Source organism: Prosopis cineraria, unplaced genomic scaffold (genome assembly GCF_029017545.1).
Source record: "Prosopis cineraria cultivar Desert tree isolate PC_DT_omini unplaced genomic scaffold, ASM2901754v1 PC8, whole genome shotgun sequence".
Lineage (NCBI taxonomy): Eukaryota > Viridiplantae > Streptophyta > Magnoliopsida > Fabales > Fabaceae > Prosopis > Prosopis cineraria.
The window spans coordinates 25,313,811-25,328,403 of NW_026555339.1; the positions used below are offsets into that span (position 1 = coordinate 25,313,811).

The 14,593-nt window shown below is 31.6% G+C and overlaps 1 protein-coding gene across 2 annotated transcripts; it reads right to left on the reverse strand.

The window, feature by feature from the left end:
- Window positions 1-5,204: 5,204 nt before the first annotated feature.
- On the reverse strand, window positions 5,205-14,319 carry LOC129317789 (uncharacterized). Of its 2 annotated transcripts, XM_054962170.1 has the most exons (5): window positions 11,632-14,319; window positions 8,706-9,404; window positions 7,817-8,442; window positions 7,274-7,323; window positions 5,205-6,000 (listed from the first exon to the last, which is right to left on the reverse strand). In XM_054962170.1, exons 1-3 carry the CDS (start codon window positions 12,178-12,180, stop codon window positions 8,221-8,223), a joined length of 1,470 nt encoding a protein of 489 aa, XP_054818145.1. In that variant the 5' UTR covers window positions 12,181-14,319; the 3' UTR covers window positions 5,205-6,000; window positions 7,274-7,323; window positions 7,817-8,220. The 2 variants fall into 2 exon arrangements, with proteins under 2 accessions (XP_054818145.1, XP_054818144.1); XM_054962169.1 differs by lacking the exon at window positions 5,205-6,000 and having other exon boundaries at window positions 6,650-7,323.
- Window positions 14,320-14,593: the final 274 nt, after the last annotated feature.

Below are 14,593 nucleotides of genomic sequence, written 5' to 3' on the forward strand. Positions count from 1 at the left end.
TATAAACCATGGGATAATGACTAAATCCTAATTCCAACGGTTGACAGTCTGGCTAGCTTTCAATTCCAATAATAAACCACCAATATCACATGGATTTTAGCACTACTCCTCTCTCTAAGCGAACTCCTACCAGAATGATCATGCCATGTATGCACCAACATTCAATATGCAATTCTAATGACATTCAACATATCATATCATGTTGATTACAATACATCTCTATAACATTCCATATAGTTCAATATGAAAAATATCTCACTTGGCTTATTTTCATGTACACACTATCTTACTCAGTAGCATTAATCATACGTATATACATCATTTTCGTTGCTTTCACATACTTCTTGCATATCACATGTTTACTCATAATGCCAAAATTTGCATCAAATTTAAATTTAACAATTGTTTGGTTTTCAAATTATTCTTTTTAACGTATAATTAACTAAAAAGTAAAAGCACAAATCAAATTTTTCCTAATTACCTCATACCTTTAAGAGGTCAAAGATTTACCCCTAACTACCAACACTTCCAAAGCTCTCCTTAAGCTTGAATGGTGCCCAACAGTGATTATATCTATAATTAATTACATTATTCATTCATCAATAATATCCTCATTGGGATAAATCTCTACATTCCCAAGTTACCATAGTCACAACCTCACTTTTAAACATACCTATTGGGTTTACTAGATTCCCTTACCATACATTATTATTAATGACCATCAAACTACCATTAATAGCCATCAAACATCTCCAACAACCTCATTTATGGCTATTTTCGAATAATAAATGACACCTACCAACCAAAAACTTGTAATACCATAAATGTTAGGTTTAAATAACTTAAACAACTCTCATTAACTCTATTTAAGTCAATCAATTTAAACTTATAGCCATCATGGATCAAAAATTAGTATCCCAACATAAACCCTAACTCACATCTAGAGAAAATAAGAGGAGGATGGAAGTAGAGGGTAAAAGGGACTTATATTTAATATTATAAATATCTAAAATGTCTCAAATGGCCCTTAAACTCGTGCCCTAGTAGAGCAAATGGTGTGCTCTTTGTTTTCTTCCTTCCTTCTTTCTGATTTTCAAATTGACTCTAAAGCAACTTATTAAAAAAATTGGCTATGCACTATGGCACACACATCACGCACCACGGTAGAAGTGGTATGTGCCATGATGTATGGCACAGAAACTCCTCTTTTAAATTTTCTCACTTTTTGATGCCCTAGTAATCCAACTTTACTTTGGACATGAATTTGGAGTTAAAATCACAATCAAACACACTTATTAGACCTCTCTAACCACACACCACATTAATTTATCTAATTACCCTAATTAGGTTTAGTTAATTAGGGAAATTTTTTAGGATGTTACGTGATCAATGCAACCACCTTATATCACTCCTTATATATCATCTAACTAAATCCATAAGCTAATATCTCATATAAGTCTAGTCTATGTAACTGGACTAGCCTCACTCTCTAATTATGAGGGGTTGTCCAACCTAAGGCTCCCACATTCACTCTCAAATCATATATTTCCTGCACATAAATTTCAAGGTGTTATAACTACCCAACCTATACTATCCCCTCCAGGAATCAATAATACCGAGCATTGTGCCCAACCCATGCCATACCTAAAGGACTAATGACAATATATGATATGCCAACCATTGCGCACAAACTCAATGGAGCTATACCATATAAACTTTTACCAACATAGTCCTCTCTTAATCCAAGGTGAACTCCCACCTATCATGATTATACAAGTTCATTCAACATATGCAAATGTATACCTATATGCGTAACTCATTAATTCAATATTCTCATAATTTATAAAACTTGTATGATTAACTTTATTCATAAAATCACATCATTTGCAGCAACTTATATCTTGTTCATATAATCATTTTATGGCTAATCCAGGATCAACAATCCATATTCCAATTTATATAATCACCAAACATTTCATCACAAATGAGACATGCTTCATATTCAAGTAATAGCTTAAAATCAATAGGTTCATCTATAAGCTCATTTTGTTTATTTCAAGCCATTCATAATAATTCATAAAGTACAATTACAAACACATTGATATACTATAATTAAATCCTCGATTACCTCCATTCATGGGCTACCACCCTAAAAGTTAAATTTAAATTTCTCGAGGAGCTTCTTTAAACAAAAGCTTCAATCATAATCAATCTACAATAGTAATCTAAATACAGTATTAATGACTAATCATCATTACTTGACCCTTAATCATGATTAGGGCATATTACCTTTACTCAACATGATTAACTATAACTAGCCCAAAAACTCATTTTTATTAGTTTATCTAACTTTCATTAAGGCTTAATCTAGCTTTCATTAGCCCAATCACTGTTAGCTACTCCCAATAGCTTAATCTAGCTTCCTAGCAATAAGGTTGACCTTAAACCCCTCATTAATGGTATTTAATGTTGCCGGTCACTCAAAACCAAAACTAAAAACATTTATTAACTCCCGAAGACTCTATTAGAGTCCTAAAAATGTTTGTGACCCCACTATAAATTCAAACCAAAGCTATAGTAAACCAAAAAAGTGAAATAACTATAAGAAGAAGAGAGAAGAATGAGGTAGGAAGTTTACCCAAGGTCTTAAATGCCTTAAATCATCTCCAAGAACCCCCACAAGTAAACCCTAGTAAAGTTGTATCGCTTTGCTCTCGAATCTCTCTTAAACTCTCTTCTCTTATGCTAAAATGATTTGTTGAATCAAGATTTAAAATTTCATTTTGTCCACTATAATGAATTGTACCACCCACCACAACTGATGACCCAAAATGGGCAACATCAATTAAGCCCAAAATCTAGGCCTAAAACAGCCTATTAGCCTCTTTAACTCATTTCTAAGTCTCCTATAGAGTCTAATATGCCCAAAAGGTCATCCCAACTCTATGACAGCTCCTAATCACCTCAATTAATTAATTAAATCCTTAATGAGTTAATCTCATGCTTGGATTAAAATTTAAGATGTTGCACAAAGAGACCTCCTTGTGTTTTGCCATTCCTCCTTTATGTTTCAAATGTATTCTCATGACTTAATAACTAGATTTGCAACATTATGCCATGGCATAAATGTAATAGGCCACAGTGTATTACACAATAAGCTTATTCCAAATTTTTCTCTTTAGTTCAAGCCTAAGTGGCTCAATTCACCTCCTAGTCCAATTATAAGCTTGCCAAAAATTCCAATGAGCCCATTAATCATCTAGAACCCTCTCTAGCTTAATTACTGCATGCATTAAATTATTAATTTACCACTCATTAATTTACTAATCTTGGGTTATAAATTTAGGATGTTATGCAAAGCCCAAACCTAAATGGACTTTGCCCAAATACCTAAATTCTATTTTTATTACTACAATACAATATTAAGCTTTACCTCAACTTTAACTTAGCTTTTACAAATCCTCTTCCAAGCTTTTAGTTAGCACATTTTGCACTCCGAAATAAATTTTTAATATTCTAATAATTGATTGTTTTAAATATTTTTTGAAAATATTTTTAAAAATAAACACGAGAGGTTAATCTTTGGGCTTTCATTTTTACACTTTTAATGCTTGATCTTACTTTGATAAGGATCGGGGGAAACAAAAAGATACATTCTAGTGTTATGTTGCTTGAAAAACTCTTAATTTTTTAAGATAAAAATTTAAATTGGCACAAAAAAGAAAATAAATAAAATAATATAATATTTATTAACAATTTGAGTCTTCAAACTAACCCAAATAAGTCTAACTCAAGGTGTTAGGCTAGGCTTGGCTAAATGAGCTTTTTTACAAATTTGGGAATTTTCAACCTAATCTAAAAAGTTCAGCACACCTAAATTACCAATTCTAATTAATACACACTATTATTTATAATGAAGCTATTTTTTTTAACCACATGATATTCTCATAAAAATCAACATGGAATTACTATTGTATTTCTTTTTTAGATAAGTAAAAACTGTATTGCCATAATGAAATAAAGGACAATATAAGACATCACTGATTAATACAACAACAACAACAACAAGAAATCACTTATTACTACTAGGTGGGGTATAGTCAATAATGATTACACATATAATGCTATTGTACTCTATCATTTATCAAGTTTTTAAGAATATTATTAATGAAAAAGTCTCAGTCATTAATTTTCATAAGTATTCTCTTTGGCCTTTTTCTACCCATTTTAACAGGGCTCAAAATTATATATTTCACTCTTCTCACCAATGCCTCCCATAGTCTTCTTTATATATGTCCTAACTATCTCAAATGATTTGCTACCATTTTTCCCTCAGTCGATGCTATACTCACTTTTTCTCATGTATGCTAATTTCTAATTTTATCTTTACATGTATGCCTGCATATTTATCTCAACATTTTCATCTCTGTTACTCCAACTTTATGTTATTGTTGTCTTGTTAAAGCCTAACATTATTCATTGCCGTATAACATAACTAGTTTTATAATAGTTTGATAAAACTTTCCTTTAAGTTTACACCTTTCAATTACAAATAACTCCTTTAACCTTTATTCAATTAAACCACCCAACTTGTATCTTATGTGCAACATCCCTGTCTACTTTCCCATTATGTTAAATGATAGCTCCCAAATATGTAAACTTTTTCACTTGAGGTGTAATTTGATTTCTCAATTTCACTTCCAAATTACTACTGACTGACCTCTTATAAAAGTTACAATACAAATATTTTGTTTTACTCCTACTCAGGCAAAAACCTTTTGATTCCAATGTCCACTTCCAAATATTAAGTTTATAGTTAATCTCTTCTTTTGTCTCTACAATAAGAACTATATTATTCACAATATGTTCAGTCAAAATATCTAGGACTAGATCAAATAAATAAGGACTCAAAGATGATCCCTTTTATAGTCTAATCCTTATAGAAAAATCCTTTATTTGACCGTTAAGATGTTCATGTGCTAGTTGTGTCCTCCTCATACATATCTCACATAGCTCTAATTAGTATAGGCAACCCAAAAACTTGTTTCTTTTCTAAGGCTTTCCAAGGTTCTTATATTAGTTGTTGCCCCCTCATACTATATTCATATATTTTTTTCAAATCAATGAAAACTAGGTGTAAATACAATGTCTGAAATTTTGAAATCTATTACAAGTGTTGCAAATAAAATGAGAAGTCCCAGGAAGCCACACAATTATTATACAATTACATCTATAATTCTAATACATCTCAAGTCAAACATAAGTTCAAGTAAAGATATATCTAAATTTTATGCATCATTTTGGTTTTTGTATAATCTTCAACACACTTAAACAAATCCAACACATCTCCACACACCACTCAGTAAACACAACTACAGATAAAACATCATTAATTAGAAGATCAAAAGCTCATCATGATCACCCCTTTGTTTTCTAATTTTCTGATATGATATATGAATCTGTAAAAAAAAAACAATATAATTAATTAGCAGCTTGACTATCACACCACAATGGTATATTGACAAAATAAAAACTAACGGCCTTATTTTTTCTACACATTTTTCAAAATTTTCATTAAATATTAAATTTAAGCTAACTATTTGTAATGATAAGAATGATGTGTTAAAAAATGTGAAAATGGTGATTAATTACTTTGTGTTATACAATTATTAAAGCTCTTATATTACTGTACCATGTCATTTAGTTAATATATTTCTTGGATTTTGATATAAAGACAATTATATAGATACCAGAAGTATTGGTGACAAAAACAGTAACATGCACATTACGTGTTTGATAAGACTATAAGATAAAAAAATATGCATAGGTACCTGATAAGGCATTGTTTGGACAATCTTTTATACTTAAAGTACCTGATATGGGGCTGAATTCATAACCTGCATAGATCTCTCTCAACTTTGGCAACTATGAGATTCAACCGATTTAGTTTAGGAAATAGCTTTTGATGATCATGACCTGTAACTTGTTCACCTTCAGAACCTTGAACAACCCCCTCAAGTTGAGTGCAATTCAATACATGCAAATGTTTCAGTGAAGGGCGATAAGATGCTAGAGAATAAGAGAATAACCTTTTTACTCTATGGCAATATGACATGCTAATGATCTCAAGGCTAGGAAAGCAAACTATGGAAGTTGAAGAAATGTTTTTAAGCGACTCTTCACAAAATATTCCTTCCCATTCCTCACATTCATGTACTCCAAGTTGCCTCAACTTTGGAAAGCTTTTAATTGTTACAAGAGAGAAGATATTTCTTAATTTTGGGCATTATCCCAAATCAACTTGTTCAAGCTTGTGGAAGCTTTTAATTTGTGTGATGCCCTTCCAAATATATGCCAACTCTTGCAGTTTATATAACTTTATAAAACACGATTCCAAAATCAACACCTTTGGCCTAACTCTCTCATTCCCATTTGTCTGTAAAGTATATGTATTGAATGATTAGATGTATATGTATTGAATGATTAGATGGAAATCCAGGAGATGGTCTATAAATGAATCACATAAAATGTTGAATATTACAATCTGTATAACATTACAAATTATTAAACCCCATTAATTTCACATTTAATTTGTCAAAATTATGATGATATAATCTCACTAAGATGAATTTTGGTAAGTTATACCTTCGTGTGTGTGTGTGTGTGTGTGTGTGTGTGTGTAATTTACAGGTTTGCATCCCTAGTTACCATGATTTAATTTATGTCAAATAAAACAGTCTTGAATAAAAAAAATTATTTCGTTCACAACCAACCTTTTATGGAGTGGCATCCGTATTTCACTTAGTCCATGCAAGACTATTTTATAGATGCAAAAAATAAAATATAAATTGAAATAACTATTCCCACAAGAAAAAAACAGAGGTGGAGTGAACGAAGGAAAAAGTCTATTTAGAATAGCTTAACGACAGCTTGTAAGTTCAATCCACGAAAGAAACAAACAAAATAATGACAATTTACCTTTTATTATTTTCTGTTTTTTTGGACTGAGACCTTTATTACACTCATTTTCACATATTTGACGAGGTGTTGCATTTGGCAAAAAAAAAAGAAGAACTATTTCACAAATTTATCCATAAAAAATAAAATAAAAATAGATCTTTAAAGAAAACGTTAAAAAAGAAATAGTGAGATAAAGTTGTGCTTTGATTTCACATAACAATTTGAGAAAATTAAAGGATACGGAATTCACGTGTAAAAAGAAAAGAAAAAAATTCAGTTTAAAATAGTATTTCACTCTGAGTGTGATACTTACATGTAAACACCCCAGTTTATCATGAACGGACTCCAACTTGTACTCCAAATCTCGAGGGAAAAAAAACAATGAATTAGCAGCTTAGCAATTACATAAAATGTACATAGAAAAAATAAAAAACCAAGGGCCTTAATTATTCTAAGCATTTTTTCAAAATTGTCATTACATAATTTGGATTAAATAAGCTCTAATCATTTATGAGGATGAGAATGTGTTAAAAAATGTGTAAATGATAAAAATTAATTACTTGGGGTTATGTAATTACTGAACATCTTATGTTGTTGCAACATATCATTTATTGAATATATTATTTTGAATTTGATATAATGACAATTGCATTGGCGCCAAAAGTGGTGAGTAACAAAAACTGAAACATACGAATTATGTGTTCGATAAGTCTACAAATTAAAAAAAAAAAAGTGTTAAGCTTGACCAGCAATAAAAATTATACTGGGATGCACAAAACTATTTCAGTGGTTAAAAAATAATGTGGGCGTGCAAATAATGTTTCATTGCATATCTAGAAATGGTGTAGGTAGGTACCTGGTGAGGCATTGTATTGTAATGGGATGCTACATATACTTGGACAACCTTTTATATCCATAATACCGGATAGGAGATTGAATTCAAGATCTGCGCAAATCTCTGTCAACTTTGGCAACCATGTGAGTTCTAATTTATTCAGTTTAGGGAACAACTTTTCATGACCATGACAACCAGAAACTTGTTCACCTTCATAGCCTTGAACACCACCCTCAAGTTGAGAGCAATCATGTATAGTTATCTCCTCTAGTGACGGACAATGAGATGCTAGAGAATATGAGAACAGTCTTTTCACTTTGTGGTAGTTCGATATACCAATGATCTCTAGTTTGGGGAAACAATGGAAGAAGTAGAAGAAATGTTCTTAAGTGATTGTTTACAAATATTCCCTTCCATTCGTCACATTATCTCACTTCAAGTGTCCTCAACTCTGGAAGAATTGAAATTGTAGCAAGAGTGAAGATACTTTTTAATCTCGAGCAACTTACCAACCGAACTTGTTCAAGCCTATGAAGGCTTATAATTTGGGTGGGGACATTCCAAATAAATTCCAACTCTGGTAGTCTACGTAATTCCATTAGACATAATTCTGAATCCACTGCCCCTACTCTCGTATTCTCATTTTTCTGTAAAGTGAATGTATTCAATGATTAATTAGATGGCAATCCAAGATCACATCAAATTGAAATATGGTACCGTAACATTACAAATTAAGCCCCATTAATTTTACATATTTTAAAATTGTAACAACATAATCTCACTATAAGATGAATTTTATGCAGTTACACATTCATATATTATCACTGCACAACATGCATACACCTTATATTTCATGATGAATCATCAGTATGTAGTGTGAATACAAAGCTATGAAATTTCAGGGACTTACGTGTAGATCATGAAGGGACTCCAGCTTGTACTCAAATTCTCCTCTAAAAATCTCCCTCAATTTTGGCAAGTCTACCAGATATAATTGCTCTAGTTGGAGAAGCGGTAGCTGATCCCCAATTGCTGCTTCTTCATCACTATCTCCATCAACAAGCATATCAAGTTCACACCAATCTTTTATGTTGAGCACCTCTAGTGGAGGACAAAGAGAAGCCAGAGAATAAGAGAACAACCTTTTCACTGTGTTGCAATAATTTATAAGAATCGCCTTAAGTTTGGGGAAGCAAACATTATAAGAAAGATTTTTAAGTGATTCTTCACAAAAGAGTCGCTCCCATTCTTTACAATTCACTACTTCAAGTGTCCTCAACTCTAGGAAGCTTGTAAGGATAGCAAGAGAAAAGACACTTTTCAATCGTGGGCACACATCCAACAAAACAACTTCAAGCCTATGAAGGCTCACAATTTGTGTAGGGCCCTTCCAAATATATTCTAACTCTGGTAGTTCTTGTAATCTTAATTTACACAACTCTGAATTCAGCCTCAAATTAGGATCTTGTGCTTCTCTCACTTGGACTTCAAATATACCTTTCATTCTTTCACATAATGAAATCTTTACACGTTTCAAATTTAGGAAGGGGGTCAAGGGCTTCTGATCTGGCAACTGATTGAAGCATTGTACTCTCTCACTCTCATTCCCCTGTTAATATAATTCAAATTTCAAATTATGCAATGCACAGACAAACAATACAAACATATGCGATGCCAAAAAATTATTTATCTCACAAAAATATGAAATAAAATATATACAGCTCTTTCAAAAATAAAATAGTTAATTATTTGACAAAAATTGAAATGAACTAAAGAGGTTAAAGTTATTATCGAATTCAAATGCGGGACAAAAAAGCAAATGCAGTTTATTTGAAAATAATATTTTTATTTCAAAAAAGGTTAAAAGATATTTTTGATTCTCTAACTTTATATAAAATTTCAATTTGATTTTTAATTTTTTTTTAATATCTTTTAGTCCTTTAACCTCATCACCATTGGTTTGAAATAATTACTCCTCTTACTACAAGACACCTACATAGGCAACATTTAGATCTGGCTCTAGCCAAACTTTTCTGTTTTACCCCAACATTCCTCACATTTTTTGTGCCAAATATTGTTATTTAAAAAACAAGTTAAACTTAATAATGTTGAGAATGTTTTATCAATATTTAAAAATTTAATATAAAAATTTGTTGTGATGAAACTAATAGTATTATGAGTAAAAGATTGAAAAGATATTTTATGAAATTAAAAAGCTAAAATAAAACTTTGTATAAATTAAAAGGACTAAAGGTATATTTTAACCTTAAAAAAAAAAAAGAAAACATAGGTACTTACGCAGTTTAATATTCTTTAGCATATATGTTGTGTAAATACTAAATACAGAGATCGAAAGTTTCAAACATGAATTTTAAAAAAAATAATCAAACATGAATTATATAGTTAAAAATCCTTAAATAAAAATTGAAATGTGATAGCAAACATAAGTTTTTCAAATAAAATTTAAAAGAGAACAAGCCAGTATAATTTTTATATTAAAAAAATGGTAGGTGAACAAAATAAAAAAATTCATCAAAATATTTGAAAATTTTTTAACCCATTTGTCAACAAAAATTCACAATATACTCACCTCAATAAACTTACAACCTTTTCAGAACAACAGAAGAAAGTAATGATTTTTTTTCCCCAAAATTCAAAGAAAAACATTGCCAAAAAACATGCAAAGAAATGAAAACATTTCACTTCACGCATAGGCATTTTGTAGATGATACATCAACACAAAATTATTTTAAATAAAATCATCTTTAATAAGTACTCCCTTCCTTACAAATATAAGACATGTTTTTTAAGGTCTTTTTTCCCCTAAAATGCCCTTACAACCTTTTGTAAAAGCATAAGATAGAGGTGCAATGAATTTTAAAAAAAAAATTCAAAGAAAAACAAATCCGAAAAACATCTAAAAAAAGAAAACAGTTCACTACAACTATGGGTAATTTATAGATAATGCATTAACACAACTTTATTTTAAATAAAAACACCTTTAATAATTACTCCCTTCCTTTCAAATATAAGACACGTTTTTCAAGGCCTTATGTTTTAATATATAAGGCACTTTATGAATTTTAAAAGGTAATTGATGTCTTTTTTTTTCTAAAATGTCCATAAGGGTGTATTAAAATTATTTACCTCCCTTCATTAATATGGTTCACCTAATTTATTTAACGCATGGAAAATTTTAAAAAACAAAATAACATTTTAATTATCTAATGGGTTCTTTGGATAGGTGAGCATTAAGTAAAAATGACTTATATTTGAAACAGGATGAGTACCGACTACAATAAATCTTTGAAGCCAAATTAAAAATATCAAAAAGTCATCTCCTTGACCAAAATACGAAACACAACATATAAAGTGTTACATTAAAAAAATTTTAAATGACAAAAAAATAATAAGAAACTTAAAAAGCTCAAAAGTTGGCAAAAAATATAAAGCTCAAGAAGCAATAATATTTTGAATGAAAATTATTTTTTTTAACATACTAACTTATATAAGTACTTTTTACAATACATGTATGGTGTTAGAAATTGTAACGCACATTTTTTTGACCCCAAAAAAGGTTAAAATAACTAGCTCGAGAGATAAAGAAGAGGCATTGATTATCTGATTTCACTTAATGATTTGAGAAAAGGATATAAAATTTACGTGTCAGAATAAAAGCAACAAATTCAATTTACAAATAATATTTCCTTCTATGAAAATTATATCTAAAGGCAATTTTTTAGTCCATGCATTAACATGGATTATTTATTTATTCCTAATACGCAATGTCATACAAATACTTTACATTTAAAAGAGATTTTGTAGATAACACTTACATGTAAAAAATCTTGCATATCATAAAGGGACTCTCCTTGACGTTGTGATTGATCATCATGTGCTATGTCTTCATCACCATCTCCACCAATGGGCCTCTCAAGTTCGGAGCAATCATGTATTCGCCATTTCTCTAGTGAAGGACAATGGCAAACACGAGAATAAGGGAATAGCCATTTGACTTTTTTGCAATATCTTATGTTAAGTTTTCTCAACTTTGGTAGGCTTGTAACAGTGGTATGTGTAAAGATGCAAGTTCTCAATTCAGGACACCATGCTATACACAACTCTTGTAACATCGGGAGAGAGAAGCTGTTAGACGAATCCTGAAACACTTGTTCAAGACAATTCATTTCTCTCAATTTTAAAGTAATCAGGTAGGAGAAAACATGTTTTGTTTGGAGACTGTTGAGTTCAGAGATATTGACAATGAATCTTTTCTCTGGACATGATGAAATTTCCAAATGCTTTATCTTTAAACTTAGATCTTTATGATCCCACTGACAATTCTCCAACCAAAGGAAATTAGCTCTAAGAATGAGATCTTTCATTGATGAACCTAGAGCATAGACTATGAAGCCTTGTATACATAAAGCTCTTAATACTTCAAGACAACCATCAAAATATTGTAGAAGAGGAGCTGCATATCTATAAAATCTACCTGTGGAATCATAGATAACATACCTCTCCAATCTTGGAAGAGAAAAATTTTCTGGGATGGCAGATTTTGTATCAAAAATGTATAATTCTTGAAGTCACTCACATCTTCCAATTAGTTCCAAAGGACTTCCCTCAATTTCACAACCAAACACATCTAGAAGTTTCAACCTTTTCATTTCTACAATTCTAGTTGGTAATTCATTAAATTGAGAATAACGCAAGTCAAAAATCTCCAATCCTTTAAGTTCACCCAAGAAAGAGATGTCACCCAATATTTTTGCTCTAAGGCATAAGGTGTGAAGATTTGTTAATGACACAATTACTTGTGGATCTAACCACTGAATTTTTTGCATCCCCCAATATTGTCTCATATTAGACGTCCATTCAAAGCTAGATTGTATGAAGGCCAAGACTTTTAGTGCTTCTATCCCTCCAAGATCATCAATGAACCCATAAGGATGGAGTAAAAGAATTTCCAGTGTTGGACAATGCAATTGATTGGAGAGCTTAAAATTCCAATCTAAATTCCACAACGATATTACTTTTGTGTCTTTCAAACTTTTATTTTCAACCAATGTTTTTGAAACCACATGGCTTTCCACCATAATTACTTGACATTAGTTCTTTGCAATCCACAAAGCTACATCTCGAACAAAGTCATGCATTGTTACACATTCTTGCTCACCTGTCGGCATTAACAAAGATGAATTTAATAATGTGTTAATGCTTACTGAAATCTCACTCCTTGCATCTTCCATTGTGTACGCAATCTCCTCAAGCTCCAGAGTCTCCTTGCCAAATCGAATTAAATCCTCTACATGGATTTTATGATCCTCAGGAAACATAGAGCATAATAAGAAGAGCGACTTGGCTAGCAGACTTGGCAAATTATCATAACTCGATTCGAGAACTTTATGAGGACCCCTTAAACCCTCATCAATATCTAATGCTGGGGAACTTTTTAGCTTTCGCAATGTTGAGTTACACTCGACAATACTTTTTCCTCTTAATGTTTTTCCCACCATCTCAATGGCAATAGGAAGTCCCTTGCACTCATCAAATATTCCTTCCCACGCCATCAAAGTCATTCAATGAATCACTGGTTATGGCTGCACGCATCTTTAAAAAAGTCAACGCTTCCTCCTCTTCTAAGAGAGATAATTCAATTATACTTCCACAACGCATAGAGTCACATACATCTTTGAGGCGAGTGGTTAACAAAATACAACGATTTTCATTTGGAAGAATACCAATTTCTTCAAGATTTAGAGTGCTCCACACATCATCCAAGATTATGAGAATCTTCTTATTTTCTACTCCTAAAGACAGTCTCTGTGCTCTATTAGATTGCAATTCCTCCTTAAGTTCCAAACCTATTTGCTCTGCTATATCCTGTTGAATTTTGCAAACATTTGGAGGTTTTGAAACAAGCACCATGATGAACTTTTCAAAAAGCTTCAATTCATCCACTTTCTTACCCACTTCCCTTGCCAAGGTGGTTTTACCCCCCCCCATTCCATATAGTCCAATCATCTGGTTCTTGCCATCTTTGATTGCCTCCAAAAGATGATTATTAGTGGATTTCCTCGAGTTGAAATCCACAAAATTTTTGGAAGAGAAGTAAGCGATGCCAGGAACTTGGGCGGAAAAGGAAAACGGCTCAAAGTGGCAACCGTTTTTGATCTTTATCATCTGCTTAGCCTTATCGTCCATTTGTTTGGCTAAGGACTACCTGAGTGACACGTGGAAGCATTTCTTTGCTCCTCCTTCAACCCTCTCGTTCCAGCTTTTGCACATCCGCTAGAATAGTCTCCACATAATCCAACCAGTTCTTCACAGGCAGCGTTATTTCCTCAGTTCTTCCAGCAGCTTGTTCCTTACGCTCACTCACTTCCTTTAGTCTTGTCTTCAGCTCATTTTTTGCTTTCTCAAGGTCTCCATTGAATTGGTTAAGGCAACACAAATAAGCAGCTATGCGTGAAATGGGACCCGCCAGATATTTTGCGGCAGTTGCCAACCTGAGATCACAGTCCCCACCACCATCCAATGCAGTCATATAAATGTCGTGAGTAATCATCCTCAATACAAATTAATGCGAGCTATACGTATAATATACAATCAAATTATAATCAATAAATTAAAGTTGAATTTTATTTTTATTCATCCTTTATGAATGACTAATTAGTCTTAAAATCATATATAATACGCTTTCTCTTTTAATGATCAATGTCATCAATATCTGTATTAATGTATATAGCAGAGTTTCATCTCATTCATGGTACCGTAGATGAAATTTGAATTCAC

Bases quoted from the DNA above. Each gene is read 5' to 3' on its own strand.
- LOC129317789 (XM_054962170.1), bottom strand. From the start codon at position 12,180: ATGAAAGATCTCATTCTTAGAGCTAATTTCCTTTGGTTGGAGAATTGT. The intron at 9,405-11,631 runs GTAAGTGTTATC...TTATATTAACAG, and splicing joins ATATGCAAGATTTTTTACAT to GGGAATGAGAGTGAGAGAGT. The intron at 8,443-8,705 runs GTAAGTCCCTGA...TTCACTTTACAG, and splicing joins AGTCCCTTCATGATCTACAC to AAAAATGAGAATACGAGAGT.